At 40.3% G+C, this 18,290-nt stretch overlaps 1 protein-coding gene across 3 annotated transcripts in view; it reads left to right on the top strand.

The window, feature by feature from the left end:
- Nucleotides 1-18,290, top strand: part of LOC118183273 (adhesion molecule nephrin-like) — a 714,613-nt gene that overhangs the window by 623,881 nt on the left and 72,442 nt on the right. Inside the window, exon 12 of one of the 3 annotated variants that reach the window (XM_085818853.1) lies at nt 1,942-2,068. The exons of the other annotated variants lie outside the window; for them this stretch is intronic. Coding sequence (XP_085674979.1) covers nt 1,942-2,014 — 73 coding nt within the window. The 3' untranslated portion in view covers nt 2,015-2,068. Of the gene's footprint in view, nt 1-1,941; nt 2,069-18,290 lie in introns of those variants that run through there. 3 annotated transcript variants of the gene reach the window in all.

Genomic DNA, 18,290 nt, shown 5'->3' on the forward strand with positions numbered 1-18,290 from the left:
GCTGCCGATCGCATTATTAAAGATCTTCAAGTTGTTTTCTCCCGCTTGTCTTCTGACGTGGGTCGAACTAGTTTGACACAACATAGAATAGATACCGGCGATCATCCCCCTATCAAGCAACATCCAAGGCGTCTACCGTTTGCTAAACAGGAAGAGGTGCGAACATTGTTAAAAGATATGGAAGAAGGCGATGTCATCGAGCTTTCAGCAAGTCCATGGGCATCTCCCATCGTTCTCGTCAGAAAGAAAGACGGCTCAACAAGATTTTGCGTTGACTATCGCCGGTTGAATGAGGTTACGAAGAAAGACAGTTACCCTCTTCCTAGAATTGACGACATTCTAGACACTCTTTCTGGAAGCAAGTGGTTCTCAACGCTTGATTTAAAGAGTGGGTATTGGCAGGTAGAAATACACCCTGATGACCGAGAAAAGACGGCATTTACTACGGGACAAGGGCTTTGGCAATTCAAGGTGATGCCGTTTGGACTGTGTAATGCTCCGGCAACATTCGAACGCCTCATGGAGACTGTTTTGAAAGGACTTACCTATGAAGCCTGTCTGATATACCTGGACGATATCATCATCGTCGGAAAGAGTTTTGAAGAGCATCTAGAAAATCTTAGAAAGGTGCTTCAGAATCTAAAGCTGAGTCCCGCTAAATGCAAATTGTTCAGAAAGGAAGTGACTTACCTGGGACATGTCATCTCTACAGAAGGTGTGTGCACGGATCCTGAAAAGGTGTCAGCCGTTAAATCCTGGAAACGTCCCGAAAATGTCCATCAGCTGAGAAGCTTCCTAGGGCTTTGCACCTACTATAGGAGATTCGGGAAGGACTTTTCTTCCATCGCAAGACCCCTTCACAAGCTGACAGAGAGTAAGCAAAAGTTCTTGTGGACAAAAGAATGCGAGATGCATTTAACAACTTAAAGGATGCTTTAACATCTGCTCCAATCCTGACGTATCCTCAGCTCGACAGCTAGTTATTTAGTGTCCTCAGCTAGTTATTTAGTGTATGTTATAATCAAAATCTTCTATTTATAACATAAAGGATTTCAAATTTCTGTTCTAAAATTGTCTATATTAACATCGCTTACTTATTTTTCCGGAAAGTAAAAACAATTTCATTGTCACTGTATGAGTTGCATTTTCTGAACTTCACGTTTAATTTTACTACCACGCGTTTAAAACCTAAAAATAAACGGATAAATGTTTTTCTATCTTTCTTCTTCCTTCTCATGTTGCTTTTGCATAAAGCATGAAACTTGTTCTCATTACGTGATTAGATGTTTTAAAATCTCTTGAGTATTGATAAAGTAACATCAATTAACTTGCAATGACTTTCATTTTTTTGTAACGCTTTATATCAAAAAGTAGCTGTTGGCTTGTTATACCTTTAGAACGTTTACCGCTAACCAGCGGCGTTTCAGTTTTTTTCTAGTGACGCCTGATTTGGCCAATATATTCTTTATTTGCAATATATTTAAGTTCATGTACAGCCAAAATATTATTTCTTAGCAAGCAGCCTAAATATTTCAGGTACTAATGGCCGCTTGTGGAGTTTTTTTATTAATAACAATAAATGAATAAAAGTAGTCGATATCTAACGCATTATCTATCAGTCTCATGAGATCTTTTGAACTCCATATTATTTTGTTTCTTCTCGCCTTTTGCGAAAAAATTAGTTTTGATATGTCTACTTAATCTACAGCATTTGCGTATAATGCTCTAAAGCTACTACATGACCCTAACCTTAATTTTAAATGGATTTAGGAAGACTATTTAGAATCCTAACTGCTAAATGCTCATATTTTATATCTGTTTCAAATATGATTTATATTTAGCTGCTTGAGTAGTAAATATTTCTAATTCCTTTTGAAAATGCAATTTACAATCATTTTTCATTTTTGATTGCAGTTATTCCAACATGTTTAATTTTGACAGGTCGAGACCGAGACCGAAACAGGAAGTGGAATCAGTGCCGATCCTAGACCTACGGCCGCCCAAGTGCATATAAAAATTGTCCGCCTTTTTTTACAGAAATATAAATATGTTGATAATCATTTAATCATTTCGCCGCCCTTAAATTCGGCTGCTCACGTGCTGTGCATCATTTTGCCACTCGTTACCATCCACCCTGAATAGAATCTCTATCTGAATAATCTTTTAATAGTCAAGCTTAATAATAATAGCTTAAATCTTTTAATAGTCAAACAATGAAAAAAAGTAACTCTAATGTTGCAACTCTCAGGGATGCAACGTGCAGGTTACAAATTAAATAATCACAGCAGGGATTATTAATATAAAGATTTAATATGGATATCTCACATAAGCTGAAAACGTTACATTACTCTATTAAGTGCATACATATATGCGACATGCGACGGGGGACGTGGGCACCACCCCTTTACCGTCGGTTAATTGGTGTAGCGCCACGTCCACCAATATCTAGAGTTGAACCTTGAGTCTTTCAAAAGAGCAATTACATGGCCATACAAGGGCTGTTAATATTTAGTATTACATTCTTGTTTGCTGGTTAACATATTCTATGGATAACGTGATTTACAGAGTTACATAATGACTTTGTCTCTCATTTCCGGCATACAATGCATATGCATTACCTGAATTACATTAATCTTACATTGTGTTGGATTACTTTTGTGTACAGTTACAGTTTTTAGCTGTACATTTCAATAAATATACCTACATTACTTGTAGATTGCATATAAATACAGTTTGCATGTACAGTTACATATGCCAATATTACATGTGCCTTGCGTTACATTATTTTTATATACATACATAGTCTGGCACGCCTGCTTCACATATTACTTAATTTTACCTACACTGCTTAACCTTAGGTTACATATACTTGCAGTTGCATATAGATACATGCAGATACATTCTGATTAATTTTTTAGATACAAATATTTACAAACATAATAGTCTTACAGGTTACTTACATTACATGTTATTTGGGTACTTATTGCATAATTTTCCAGTACATGAAATAGACATTCCAATACATACATTGCTTTGCGTTAGACATCCTTTAGACATCCTATATCCCTTATTCATAATACAAAACATATATGTTACCCATGCATTTTTATTAGACATTTCTGCATTTATATTGCATTACTTTAAATTGCATAACTTACTTATACATAGCTTACTGATACACAAAAATATTTACATATATTACACTCCCTTACATTACTTTGCTTACGGAAATATGCACTTTCATACATTCGTTATGCCTACATTATATATCGGTTCATTATATATGGTCTTACGGTATAATTTGCCGAAATTTATTTACACAGTACATGCACATTGTTAAATGCAACTGACTTTCCAGGTATGAATACAGGCAGTCTTTATACTGTGAGTTTCTAGTCTACATTATAGTTTCTTACAATTCACTTGAATGACAGTTTTCCTACATTGCAATACATGTCCTTTTTAAAATGCTTAAGTTGTTTTTACATGCTGGGTTGTTCTATGGCTGACACAAGTCTGTATCTAAGTCGGACAGTCTGTCCATCAACTGTACCAGCTTTTTAATAAAGTGCCGCTGTTTTATCATATATTTACAGAACGGCTGGCGATTTGTTTCAGGGAGATTGTTATGCAGTCCTTCTGTTAATGGGCATGACGTTAGATAGTGCTCTGGTGAGCCTGAGTCGCCGCATGCACATTGACTTGTGTGACTTATGCCACGCTTGAAGAAATATTCCGGGTAGGGCCCATGCCGGGAAATGAACCTTACCAACTGTGCGTTCGCTACATTTCGGCTAGTGTCCACATAGCCGATGAAGTAGTGGGTCCTTCTCCCTGTGGTGCTTTGGTCCCATTCGTTCTGCCACATGCCAGTAGCCCTTAGGCGTAGTGTCTTCTTTAAATACGAATGCGGCCATGGGATGATAATTGGTGCATCAGGCGGGTCAGTTGTTGCCTCTTTGGCGAGTTGGTCGGCAAGTTCATTGCCATAGTGGCCAACATGAGCCTTTATCCACTCTAATTTTGTGCGGTACTGGGGGTTACTTCTAAGATCTCTCTGGATTCCCTGTATAATCTCCGAGGGATGATCAGCATTCCAAATGGCATATAACGATGAAAAGCTGTCCGTTTTAATGGTGACATAGCTATGCTGGTGCGAGTGCAGGTAGCGAATCGCTTGTGCAATTGCCACTGCTTCGCTTTGAAAGACACTGTTATGTTGTCTTAACTGTCCCTTCCATTTCTCGATTGCGTTGTCTTGTTTCGTGGCGACATAGGCGCATCCCACTCTTTCGTCCAATCTAGACCCGTCTGTATAGATGGTCATTTTCCTTGAGTGATGAGTTGCAGTGGGATTAATTGAGATAAATATCCCTCTGCCTTTCTCTGCCGGGTGGACGTCAAGAGGGCAGAAGTTTGTTTCGTACTCATCCGGGTAGTACGTTTCATCGTCAAAAGTAACTGCCTTCTTAAGTTGCAAAATGTGTTGGCGTGCTGCCTCCTCCTCAACCCGGATGTGCAGGGGAAGGAGACCAGCAAGTACGTTAATGGCATCGGTGGAGGTGGTGCGGTAGGCCCGTGTGATTCCCAATGCGAATGGTCGTTGTATGCTGTTAAGATGTCTGACCTTCCTTCCTTGCATTGGGTAGGCCCATACTATCGTCACTATCTTCTCGATGACTGTAGTGTACAATACCTTTTGAATATGGGGGTTAAGCCCCCATTTGTGACCATAAAAGAGTTTCATTTGTTTGGCTATGGCTGCCGTCCGGAGTTTGAGATACTGCACGTGAGGGATCCAGGTCATCTTATGATCAAAAGTGATCCCTAAATATCTTAGCTGGTCCACTATCTGCAGGCGTTGGTTGTTAATCTTTATGGTGGTTCGTCTTACTAAGGATCCTCCTTTTTTCGGAATTAAAAGGACTTTTGACTTATGGTCTGCAATTGTGAGCTTAAGTTTGGTACACTGGTCATGAAAGATCGCGCAAACTTCATTGCAATTTTTCTGTAATTTTTCTCGCGTGGTACCCTTTACGATAAGCGCCGCGTCATCCGCGTATGCAATGATTTTAGTGTGCGCCGGCCACGTCGCTGTCAGTACTTCATTGAACGTTAAGTTCCATAAATGCGGCCCGGCGCACGATCCTTGCGGACATCCTCTAGTTTGCACCTTTTCGATAATGCCTGCATTATGCACCGCTAATAGCTTCCGATCCAGCAGGTAGTTGCTTATTATACTATATATGTTGCTTGGGCAATTGGCCCTTCGTAATGCCTGCTTGATAGCCGGCCACCACAGCGTATCGAAAGCATTCTTTAGGTCTATGCTGACCATAGCCGTGTGGTGGCCGCTGTGTCTATTTTCCAGAATTGCCTCCTTTATATTATGGAGGGCATGCACCGTCGATGAACCAGTCCTGAAGCCATATTGGCTGCTGCTGAGATAACCGTTGAGATGCAAGTGGTGGCGCAGTCTGTTGATGATTAGCTTCTCCAACTCCTTCCCCATCGCCGACAAAAGGCAGATGGGTCTGAATGATGAGGCTTCTGAAGGATCTCTGTTTTTCTTGAGGAATAATACCACTTGCCCTATTTTATATGGTGTTGGAAAAGGTCCTACTGACAGAAGCTTATTGAAATAGCTTACGAAGAATGTAGGGTATGCCTTTATGGTAGCTTTCACGATTGTGTAGTCCATGCCGTCAGTCGCGGGGGCTTTCTTTCGCGGCAGACTTGCCAGCACTCTCTGCAGTTCTTGAAGCGTGAATTCCGGATCTGCTTCTGTGTCTACACTATTTGTATCTGCTCGAAGGGCAGCTTGTTCGGCGGTGTCTTGCTCTGCATCGTCCTGACTGAACACAGTATTTAAAACTACATTCAAAGTGTCAGTCGTGTAGCTTTGGCTGCTATCCAGTGATGACGGGATTTGAAGCTGCGAAGGCTTGAACACCTTTCCCGTTGCTATCTTGTGATGCAGCCCGTATATATCTTTTGTATTGGAACAGAACTCTCTCCAAGATGTTACTTTGACCTGGATGATCATCCTTTTGTATTTTGCTCACTCTCTTTGAAAAATGGTGAGTGTGTCCGAGGTGATCTCTAGCCGCCTCTCGTACTTCAATCTCCTTCGCAAAGCCCTGCATTTACGCTGTTGCTTCTGTAATGCGCCCGTCCACCAGTGCATTTCCTTTATCTTCTGAGGTTTTTTTCTTGGGGAGATTTTGGTCACAAACTAATTGTAGGGTGTTCTGTAGCCTGATGGAGAAATTCTCCAAGTCTGCCATTGTGTCTGCATGCTGTAGCGCCGGTTCAAGAGTTTCCAGGTGCCTTTTAACCTTCCTAGTGAAGATAAGGAGCTTTCTACCTGGGAGATTGTACCTTTTAATTTTAGTGATAGATGTCGACTGCCGCAGAGAGTAAGTTATAAATTTGTGATCACTTAGACTTTCTTGATCATCTACTTTCCAATCTGTCAGTAAGAACGCTGCTTGCAAAGACGTAATAGTGAGATCGGGCCAGCCCCGAGCGAAGATTCTGTCGAAGGAGGGTGGCGCTTCTGCGGTATTGTGGATAACAAGATTTTTCGAGCTAAGGAAGTCCTCCAGTTCTCTGCCCTTTGTGTCCGTGGCACGATAGCCCCAGGTAGTATTATGGGCGTTATAATCTCCCCCGAAAAGTACGTATGGAATCTTTATCTTGTGTAAAACTTGCTCCATGAACCTTGCAGTGGGCCCAATTTCCATTGTCGGTGGCGAGTAGCTCGAAGGGATGGCCAAAGTAAGTGAATGAACTTCCAGGAGTACTGCAATGTTGTCTTGTTCCGCTGTAATGATAACCGGCGACCAGTCCGGCCTGCAACATACTAAAATTGCTTTTGGTCCATTATCTTTATCTATTTTCTGAAATACCGTCCATTTTACCGGGAAACCTACTGCCATCCCCTCTCTAACATAAGGCTCTTGGCCAAGGATTATATCTATGTTCTTTTCGATTGCATATTGTATTGTTTGAGCGACTGCCGCTCTGGCGCGCTGCATATTGATTTGTAGTATTATCACCGGTGTTTCTTCTGCTATAGTCTCTCGGTTGACAAGTACATCAGTTTTTGACTGGCTTCCGCTGTTTTGTGATATGATGCTATTATCAGTACTGGGTAATACTTCTGATATAGGCCGCTGCACGTTGGTACTCTGGATACTCCGCTGCGTATGCCTAGTGCCTGCAGTCATACCTAGCTCCGTGTCTTTCATTTGCATCCCGACAGTTAATGCATTCTGGAAGTTCGGCTTTACATTTGCTGGTGTGATGAGGTCCGGTGCAGTAAGCACAGAATTCCTTTTTGCAGGTACATTGGTCTTGTGTGTGGCCGAGCTGTTGGCACTTGTAGCATCGGCGTATTCCCAAGTACTCTGTAATTTTATGTGCGTGCCATCCGATGTAGATTCTTCTAGTTCGAAGGACTGCCTGGATACAGGAGGGGTCGCATTCCAGGACCCATTTAACACGCATTGGATTTCTCTCTCTGAGCTTGAAAAGGGCCTTGACATTTTTGGTTGAAATGCTTGTTGTCGTTGCCAATTCGTCGATGAGATCCTCCGGTTTAACGGAGTCTGAGACGTTGTGAATTGTGCAACGCGGTTTCCTTCGTTGTCGTCTGCGTAGGCTGGCATCGATGTTGGCTTTCTGCAATGCCTCTTCTAAGTTGTCGACGTCCTTCGCTGTCTTGCAATAGACCTCTATCTCTCCTTTGCTGTGGTGGAAATCCTTTCCACTGCTACTTGCAACTTGCTGAGAGGCGCCTTCTCTTGTAGCTCTTTTCTCAGTTGTGCTTTGTTCTTTTGCGCAGAAGGTTTTAGGATTAGGCTGGGTTTCTGCGTTAGCTTGACGACCTCTGCAAACGACCTTGGCGTTGTGTCCTGTGCACCAGCAAATGCCTCTGGAACTGGAGGAGTGGCTCTTTGCTGAGGTTCACTTTGTGCTGCCGTGGGCGGCGTGTGCAGCTGGCTGCAGCAAACAAAAGTGGACATATTCACACCTATCTCTGCAGTAACTGGCTTGGGCTTAAAGTCTTCACCCTCAATTGCTAAGCCCTGTAGGATACTTAGAGATTGCTGGACCCGATCTCGGAGATCCTGCGGAAGAAGATGCCTTCCCCTTCTGTAAGTGGCAGTGATCTGCCAGATGTCTTTGACAAGGGCTTTAACTCGGTCTTCGTGGGTCAATTCCGAGGTTGTCAGCGCATTTGTATCCAGTGGCTCTTGTAGATTTTGGGTGTCCGTGTTCTCTGGCAACACTGAGGGGTGTGTCATGTCACTTTAGTATCGCACGATCCGCTTTACGCTGAGAAAAATTCACTAAAAACACTTGGTGTAGCTTAATGCACTTTTGCGAATAAACACGATGCGATGACACTTTCACTAGAGCACTCTTATGTGAGTAGACACTATGCACTAATTACTGATGACACTTTCACTAAGGCACTTTTAACAGCTAAACGCGATGCCCTAAACATTGTTTTCACTTTCACTAAGGCACTTTAATGCGAAGAATCGCAATGCACTTATTATTGGTCAAATAGATAACATATGTCACTCTGTGCACAATTAATCAAGAACTATCTGTATACACCATTAAGATAACTTGACAGTTGTTTAATAAATCATGAAAATCACTTTGTGCACGATAAATCAACACTAACTGCCTATGTCAAAATAAGAACACTCATTAAAAAAATTACATAAATAACATGTGTCACACTGTGCACAAGTCATAAATAGTTAATTGTATATATCAATTAAAACTTCCTTAGCACTTGTTAATGATGTCACATATATCACTTGCACACAATTATCAAATACTAACTATAGATGCTAATTAAATTCACTAAGCACTTGTTAAACAATTGCATATATCACTCTGTGCACAAATTAACGGGAACTGACTGTATGTCAATTAAATTCGTTATTCAATATTAATACACAGTTGTTCAACAGTGAAACAACTATGTCAATAAATACACTCAAAATTAAGACCACTGAAACAGGTAACGTGAAGATTTGTTAATTACAGGTAATTAACTTCACATACATTAATTAATCTATGGCACCTATCAGACTACAGTTTGCTTAGATGTCACGATATGCGGACTGAACACAAAATAAATACCACAATGTTGTGAAATATCAAAATAAAGTTGCTAATAGCAGGTAATTAAATACACAATTAAAAACTTATCTGCGCTACTTAGCAAAAATCTGTCAATTAGCTTAGCATATGCTTCTTACTCAATGCTACTGCACCATCGAAGCAGAGCAACACACAATTTAAATTTTAAAATTAGGAAAATTAATTACATTAATTAAATAGGAACCTGTAGCTTAGTCTTTGAAGTAGCTAACAAAAAGAGTACTTGTCCTATTATGTAATTGATTATATCCGGCGGAAAATTAAATCAATTATATAGCTAAACTCGGAAAATAATTAGATACTTAATTGTTGTAGAGAAAGCCTACCTTGGCCGTTATTATCTTATCTGTGCTTTCTGTACGGGATGCTGCTGCGGAACTGCGTAATCCGGATTATAGTCACACAACACTTAATTATGCAAATCACTGGAAGATGTAAATTCTAGTCCGGAATAACACAAAGTTAATATCTCTAGTTGTATTCGTTCAAAAATTTCGATTTTTAAAATATCCGTGATCCTTATCGAGTGAGGATTCCAAATCCAAGGGTCCCGACGAGCTACTCCAATTAGTCGCTTGATTAGCAAATTGTGCTAATAATCCTCAGTCCTTCTTCCCGTTTCTGTTAGGTGAAAGGGAGTGGCATTATTAACACACACGGTACTCACTGTTGACACAGCACTTTTCGCACACAGATGACGAAAATCTAAGTCCAAATAATTAACTCAAAAAATACTAACTCCGGAACTAAAGGGTCGATTGTCTCCAAATTTAGAATCCTGTATCCGCGAGCGGATGTTAGGAGGATTAGTGTTGGTCCCGAGTCAAGGGAACTGATTGGTTATTAATTAATGGCTTGTTAAAGAATGCCCGCTTACACTTGAATGACCTTGACTATTTTCTCCTGCCCGTGGTGGGAGGGACGATTGCTTCCAACGTACGCTCCTTTGAACTGGTTCTCCTGCCCGTGGGGGGGGGACGATTGCTCCCAAGGGTCGCTGCTTTGAACTGGTTTTCTTGACGTGCAAAATATGCTAACTTAAGAGTTTCAAAAAATTTTTAAAATTTGATAAAAAATCATCCACTTATTCAATTCCAATGAAACAACTTTTGTGGTAATGCTGGGAAGTTGCTCTTTCTGATGGTGTAAGAAATTGTCCTCTGCGATGGACAACGGCGTCTCGACTGGGTGATAAAGCTAGCGGTAGCACAGAAAATGGCGCAGAACAATGTAGTGATTTTCTATATTCTTTGAAAATTCATAATTCACAAACCACTGGTCATATCCATGTAAACTTGGTATCCGCGTAATGCTTAGGCTCTAGGCTACACAGAACAACTACTTTTATACTTCTCCGATGAATATTGCCAGATCTAAAGGCGGAAAACGCGGAGCTCAAAAAGCTCTAACACTCGCTAGCTGGGTCTAGTAAGCAACATTTTAGTGCATACATATAGTGAGTGAGTGACGGAGGACGTGGGCACCATCCCTCTACCGTTACGGTTAATTGGTATGAGCACCACGCCCGCCCTTATCTAGAATGACATAATTAGGTACTTAGGTTATCGCTACCCATTCAGACTTGCATGGTACATATTGCCATACTCTGACTTGCACGACTATTACACATGCCGTACCATATTCGGACTTGCTTATTCATACTTGCATGGTGCATTTACGTTCATATTGCATGGTACATATTTCACACATTTCATATTACACATTACATTTACTGGGAAATTGAATATGACTTATGTTTAAGGTTCTTTGCATCCGTAAGTTTCAATATTTACGTTAATTATACATGATTAGATACTTAGGTTAACTCTATGCATTCATTATTATTTACAGACTTGCATGGTACATATTACACACAGAGAGATTGATTAATACGTATGTTAAAGGTACTTTACATCTTAGGTATTTAGGTTAACACATAGTTTAACACTACGCATTCATTATTGTTTACAGGTTTGCATGGTGCATATTATACACATTACATAGTACAGCTTATATTTACTGAGAAGACTTGCATTGTACATAGTTCACGCATTACATAATACAAATTACATTTCTAAGAATTTAATTATTAATTAATAATATTAATTAATACTTGCATGGTACATATCATACACATAATGCAGTTTACATTTACTGACAGATTGATTAATACTTTTGTTTAGGGTACTTAATATTTATGTTTAAGGTACTTTACGCCTGTTTGATTCAATTCTTACTATAAGTATGTATAGTTGGGTTGTTAGGTTAACACATAGGTTGGCTTTACGCATTAATTATTATTTACAGTTTGCATAGTACATATTACACACATTGGTACATATTACACACATTGGTACATATTACACACATTAAATAGTGCATGCTAATTAATTAGAATGGTACATATTATACACATTAAATAGTACTGTGAATATTGACATGGTACATATTACACACAATTGCTGAGACATGGGGTATATTTGCATGGTACATATTACACACATTTACAATTTACAGTTACAAAAAAAAAAAAAATACAATTGCTGAGAATATTAGCACGTTACATATTACAATAATATTACCATGGTACATGTTGCACACATTAAATAGTACAGATTACAATTACTGAGAAATTAAATAGTACTTAATTTCGTTATGTTCAGACTTGCAGAATTGCATTTACCTATTACAATATTCTGACTTGCATGACTATTATATGTTCTATACCCTATCCAAACTTGCTTGATGCTTGATGCATATACATTCATATTGCATGGTACATATTCTCACACGTTACATACTATATATTGCATTTACTCAGAAATTGTTTTTACTTATGTTTAAGGTACGTTGCATCCGCAAGGTTCAATATTTTAATATTAATTAAACATAATTATGCATTCATTATTGTTTACAGACTTGCATGGTACATAGTACACACATTACATAATATTGATTGCATTTACTAAGAAATTAATTAATAGTTAATGATATTAATTAATACTTGCATGGTGCATATTACTTGCTTATTATAGTACAGTTTACATTTATTGAGTGATTGATGAATACTTGTCTTTAAAGTACTTAATAAGTTCAGACTTGCAAATCCAGGCTTGTATGATACATAAACATTCATATTGCATGGTATATATTTTGCACATTACATACTACATATTGCGTTTACCTGGAAATTGAATATAACTTATGTTTAAGGTACGTTGCATCCGTTGAGTTCATATTTACGTAATCATATTTAATTAGGTACTTAGGTTAACATTATGCATTCATTATTATTTACAGACTTGCATGATAGATAGTACATACATTACATAAGACTGATTACATTTACTAAGAAGTTCATTAATAGTTAATAATATTAATTAATACTTGCATGGTACATATAACACACATTTCATAGTACATTTAACATTTAGTGAGAGATTGAATAGTGCTTAAGTTTAAGTACTGAGAGTGTTAGCATGGTACATATTACACACAATTACTGAGACATGGTACATATTACACACAATTACTGAGACATGGTACATATTACACACAATTACTGATACATGGTACATATTACACACAATTACTGAGACATGGTACATATTACACACAATTATTGAGACATGGTACATATTACACACATTTACAGATTACAATTACTTAGAATATTAGCATGGTATATATTACACGCATTTACAGTTTACAATTATATTAGCATGGTACATATTATAATAATATTAGCATGGTACATATTACACACATTAAATAGTACAGTTTACAATTACTGATAGATACATTAAGCAGTTTCTTACAATTCTGTGCCAAGTTTTACATAGTGCATATTACAAACATGCATTTCACATACTACACACATTATATAATGCAGGTTATATTATTTTCATGTAATATACATGCAGAAAAAGTCACTATGTTGAAATTTTGTAACATTACTAATTGCACAAGGAAAGGTAATCTGCAGATTGTGTTGCAGTCTGTATATAAATAGTCTGATGTGAAAAATAGGCATAGTACATGCATAAATTTGTGATTCCTATGTAGTAGTCACTATGATACTTGACACCATAAGTTACATTAAGCAGTTTGACACAATTCTGTGCCAAGTGTCATTAGCTTTGACATGACGGCAGTGATTTGGTGTATTGTTGGCTTATGCTTAACGAGGAACCTGCAGAAGGCCTGCCTATCCGTTATAGGAATGGCAATATGGTGATCCTCTGTAAGGGGACATGCAGTGATGTAATGGTCTGCTGTGCCCTCTTCGCCACAGATGCATTCGTCAGTGCTGGTGATAGCGTGTCGATGATAGTACTGTGGGAAGGGGCCATGACCGGATATGTAACGTACCAAGAGGGGACTGGCGATAAGTCTTTGTAAATCTACTTTTGGCTTGAAGTAAAAAGTTCTTCTGCCGGTTAAGCTGTTTGTCCACTCCTGCTGCCATTTATTGCAAATAATTTGCCGTAAGGTCTTTTTAGATATGAGGTAGGCCATGGGATCTGTACTGTAGTAATGTTGTTCCCAGTGGCGGCGTCTTTTGCCAGGCCGTCTGCAAGTTCATTGCCATAAATACCTGTGTGCGCTTTAATCCATTTTATGACGTAATGATTGTGAGCATTTTCACGTAGACGTTTTTGAATGCCTGCTATTTGCGGGGAGGTATGTTCTGAATTGGCAATTGCTTGCATAGAAGACAGGCTATCTGTATGTATTAAGGCTTTGGAGATTTTATTATTCGTTAGATAGCGTATGGCCTCGTGAATGGCGAGTGCTTCACTTTGGAAAACGCTGTTTTCAGTGCTGAGCTGCATCTGCCATTGGTGAAGGGGTTGTTGTTGTTCACTGAGCACGACAAAGGCGCTGCCTACCTTTTCGTCAATACGAGAACCATCTGTGTAGATGGAGATGTAGCCGGATGGTGCCACATATGCTGGGTTCTTCGTGAGGTGAATTCCAATACCCTTGATTGCTGGGTGTATATGAAGTTGTGAGGTCTTATCTTCAAACTGTTCTTGAGAGAAGGTAACGTAATCATAAGTAAGTGAAAGTCTTAACTGCTGAACCTGTTGTGTCACTGCTTCTTCTTCTATGCGTAGAAGAAGTGGTAGCACTCCTGCCAAGATGTTTAGTGCATCAGTAGATGTCCTGAAGGCTCTTGTAATTGAGAGTAGGAAGGGCCTCTGTAGTGCAGACAGGTGCCGGATTTTCCTTCCCTGCATAGGGAAGGCCCAAATGGCCGCTCCATAGGACACCATCTTCTCGACGACAGTAAGATATAACGCTTTTTGTATGTGAGAATTAATCCCCCAATGAAATCCGCGTTGCATTCTGAAATGCTGTGCTATGGTTGCTGTACGCTTCCTTAAATTAAGTATGTGCGGCATCCATGTCAGTTTTTCATCTATGTATAGACCGAGGTATCTCAGGACACGGACAATTTTAATTCGACGATTGTTGATGCGGATTGTCGGTCTTCTAGTCAGTGATACTCCCTTCTTTGCGATTAGTAGAATTTGACATTTGTGCTCTGCTACTTGGAGTTTTTGTCTGTTGCATTGCTGGTAGAATAGATTGGAAACTTCGTTTGAGTTGGCCTCCAATTCTGCTCTAGTACGTCCTCGGACAAGTAGAGCAACATCGTCTGCATATGCGAATATGGAGGAATACGTTGGCAGTGTGAATTTCAGGACTGAGTTGAAGGTTGTGTTCCACAAATGGGGGCCTGCACAGGACCCCTGTGGACATCCTCTGGTTTGGGTACGCTTGATAATCCCACTGTCGTGCACTATTAGAAGACAACGGTCCGTTAGGTAATGTCGCAAAGTAAGGAAAATATTGCGTGGACATTGAACTGTTCTGAGTGCTTCTAAAATTGAGGGCCACCACAGCATATCAAATGCACTTTTCAGGTCTATACTGATTAGTGCAGTATGATAGCCGTGGTTGCGATTATCGTGTATAGCTGAATGTATATCGTGGAGTGCATGCAGTGTTGATGACCCTGTTCGAAATCCATATTGCTTGGGGTGTAGATATTGGCCTCTTTCTAAGTGGTGTCGTAAGCGATTCATTAGAAGCTTCTCATATACTTTTCCGAGAGCCGAAAGTAAGCAGATCGGTCGGTACGAGGATGGATCTGAAGGGTCGCAATCCTTTTTTAGGAATAATACGACCTGGCCGACCTTGAATGCTTTTGGGAATGTACCTGTTTGTAGCAGCTTATTAAAGAAGGCTATAAAAAGTGGCAAAGATGCTCTTATTGCTGTTTTGATGATTTGATAGCTTATCCCGTCTGGTCCCGGTGCCTTGTTATTGGGAAGGAGTTTCAGAACTTGTAAAACTTCCTGCATGGTGAAGTCTGGATCGTCTACAATAGACGAAGTAGATTTGTTACTGCGTAGAGGTTTATGATATTCCGAGTCGTCAGAATTGTCATCTTGACTAAAGACATGGTCCAGGATATTTTCTAGAGTATTTTTGGTGGATTCTTCCGTAATTAGTGATTGCTCTGATGGCATGAATTGAAGACGCACGGGTTTAAAGAGCTTGTTAGTGGCTATTTTGTGGTGCAGCCCGTAAATTCCTTCCGTTTCAGTACAAAATTTTTGCCAGGAATGGATCTTGGCCTTGATTATTAGTCGTTTATATAATGCTCGCTCTCTTTGAAAGATAGGTAGGGTAGTGCTCTGGATTTCATTACGCCGTTCGTGCTTTAATCTGCGTCTGAGCGCACGGCATTTTTTCCGTTGGATGGTGAGCTCCGTATTCCACCAGTTAGTGGCGTTTAATTTCTTTTTGGATCTTGTTGGTAAGAGCTCTTCGCAGGTGTCATGAAGAATTTTCATGATGTCGTCGGTTAGCGATTCCATATCACTTTGTGTATTGGCATTTTTTAGGACTGGGGTTAGATTGCTTAATCTTTGATCAATTTTCCGAGAGAACTGTCGCTTCTTATTTGATAGCTTGTTATAACGTTTAATAATTTCTATTTGTGGTAGGCTATTGATTTTGAAGGTGATAAATTTGTGGTCTGATAAGCTATCAGCTTCATCTACCTTCCAGTCCTGCACATGCTGTGCTATCGGCACAGTAGAGAGGGTCAAATCCGGCCAGCCAACAGCAAAAATTCTGTCAAAGGTTGGTGGAGAATCTATGGAATTATGGAGAATGAGATTATGTGTTGATATGAAATCCTCAAGTTGTCTTCCTCTGGTGTCGGTACTGTTGTAGCCCCAGTTGGTATGATGAGCGTTGTAACCTCCAGCTATGATGACGTTTGACAGCTTGGTTCGTTGGAGAACTGACTGTGCTAGTTCAATCGTGGTTTCTAAATCCTCAGCTGGGGAAGCATATTGCGGAATGAGAAGAAGGGAGAAGTTGCTGGCTTGAAGAAGGACTGCACTTAAGTCTCTTTGCTGCTCAATAATCAGAGGAGTCCAGTTAGGTTGACAACATACTAGGATAGCGCGGGGCGGTTGCGTCTTCTCTTGCTGCTGATATATCGTCCATTTAAGTGGGAATCCCACTGCTTGGCCATTTCGTGTGTACGGTTCTTGTGCTAGAATGAAGTCGATACTGTGCTCGATGGCAAATGCTACTGCTCTATTTGTCGCTGCTTGTGCCCTCTGTAAATTTATCTGTAGGAATGCAATTGGGCTCTGTGCTATATTAGCCGTATTTATTTTTTGGAAACTTTCGTCGGGACGTGAGGTTGCTGTTGAGCGCATTAAAGGCGCTGGCAGGCTTCTAGTACTCTGTACTGTCTTTGATGGTCTGCACTCTTCGCTGGTACTGCGGACAGTCGGGGTGGTAGGCTGAGTGGGTAAAATTATGTCTTGATCCATAGCGTGAGTTTGCGTCCCCGCAGTTAATGCACTGCGGTTGATGTGCATCGCATTCCCAAACCCCATGTTCTCCAGCGCAGAATGAACAGTATTGCTTTTGGCTTTTGCAGTCTGCCTGCGTATGCCCGTACTGCTGACATCTGTAGCATCTCTTGATGCCAGAGTACTCTGTGACTTTGTGGGACTGCCATCCCAAGAAGATCTTCCTTTGCTGCATGATGGCACTAAAACTTGTGGGCTCACATTTGAATACCCACTTGACTTTTCCTTTACGTCGTTCTCTGAGACGGTGGAGGGGCTTGAAGGTGTTATTGGGCATGTTTGTAGCAGCGCTGATTTCCTCAAGCACTTCCTCGGGTTTTGTAGACTCTGGCAGGTCGTTAATTGCACATCTTGGCTTGCGCTTCCGGGGTCTACTGATTTCCGCCGGGATTTCTTTTTGCTTCATGTGTTGCTCGAGAGGTGTGGCATCGTCGCTGGTGTTACGGATTACTTCAATGCCGCCTTTGTTACTTCTGATAATCTTGTCTATTCCAACCTGAATCTTCATGAGGGGTACTTTGGCGTTGAGCTGCGTTCTTAGTTCCGCTTCTGTAATGTCGGGTTTCGGCCGTATGAAAAGGCTTTGTGTCTTTGTTTTTCTGACGATATCAGCAAATGTCGGTCGGCTGGCAGTTGGTGGTGGTGTTTAGGCCTGTTGAGAATGCTGTTCCGAAGTCGGATGTTGCTGAGAATGTGCTAATTCGCAACAAAGCACGGTTGAGGTATTGACTCCGGTATCGACTTTGGCAGTTTTTGGTATAAAGTCTGGTCCTTTTATGGCTAGCGTTTGTAATGCGGCCAGAGAGTCTAGGAGGCGAGCACGGAGTTCAGTTGGTAAGAGGAATTTGGCGTTTCTTTTAGTGGTCGTTACCTGTCGGATGTCTTCGTAAAAAATGGAAATCTTTTCTACGTAAGGCAGATCTGAAGCCAATTTCTTAGAAGCGTCTAAGGTACTTTGTGTGTCAGATGATTCTCCGTCAGTTGTAAGGGCCGAAGGACGTGGCATGATTTGAAGGGAGCACCGTGATGGCAGTTATTGTAAAGAGTCTATTCAGTGGTACTAGAAATTCGTTACAATAAAAACTGGAAAGTTCGCGTTACACTATTTTGCCCAATTCGCTGATCACTGAATTGAACACAGTCACTACTAGCACTACATTGCACACTAATTTACACTTACTAATAAACATT

The sequence above is a fragment of the Stegodyphus dumicola genome, chromosome 6 (assembly GCF_044657685.1).
Source record: "Stegodyphus dumicola isolate Sdum_Otavi_A_Nest chromosome 6, ASM4465768v1".
NCBI lineage: Eukaryota > Metazoa > Arthropoda > Arachnida > Araneae > Eresidae > Stegodyphus > Stegodyphus dumicola.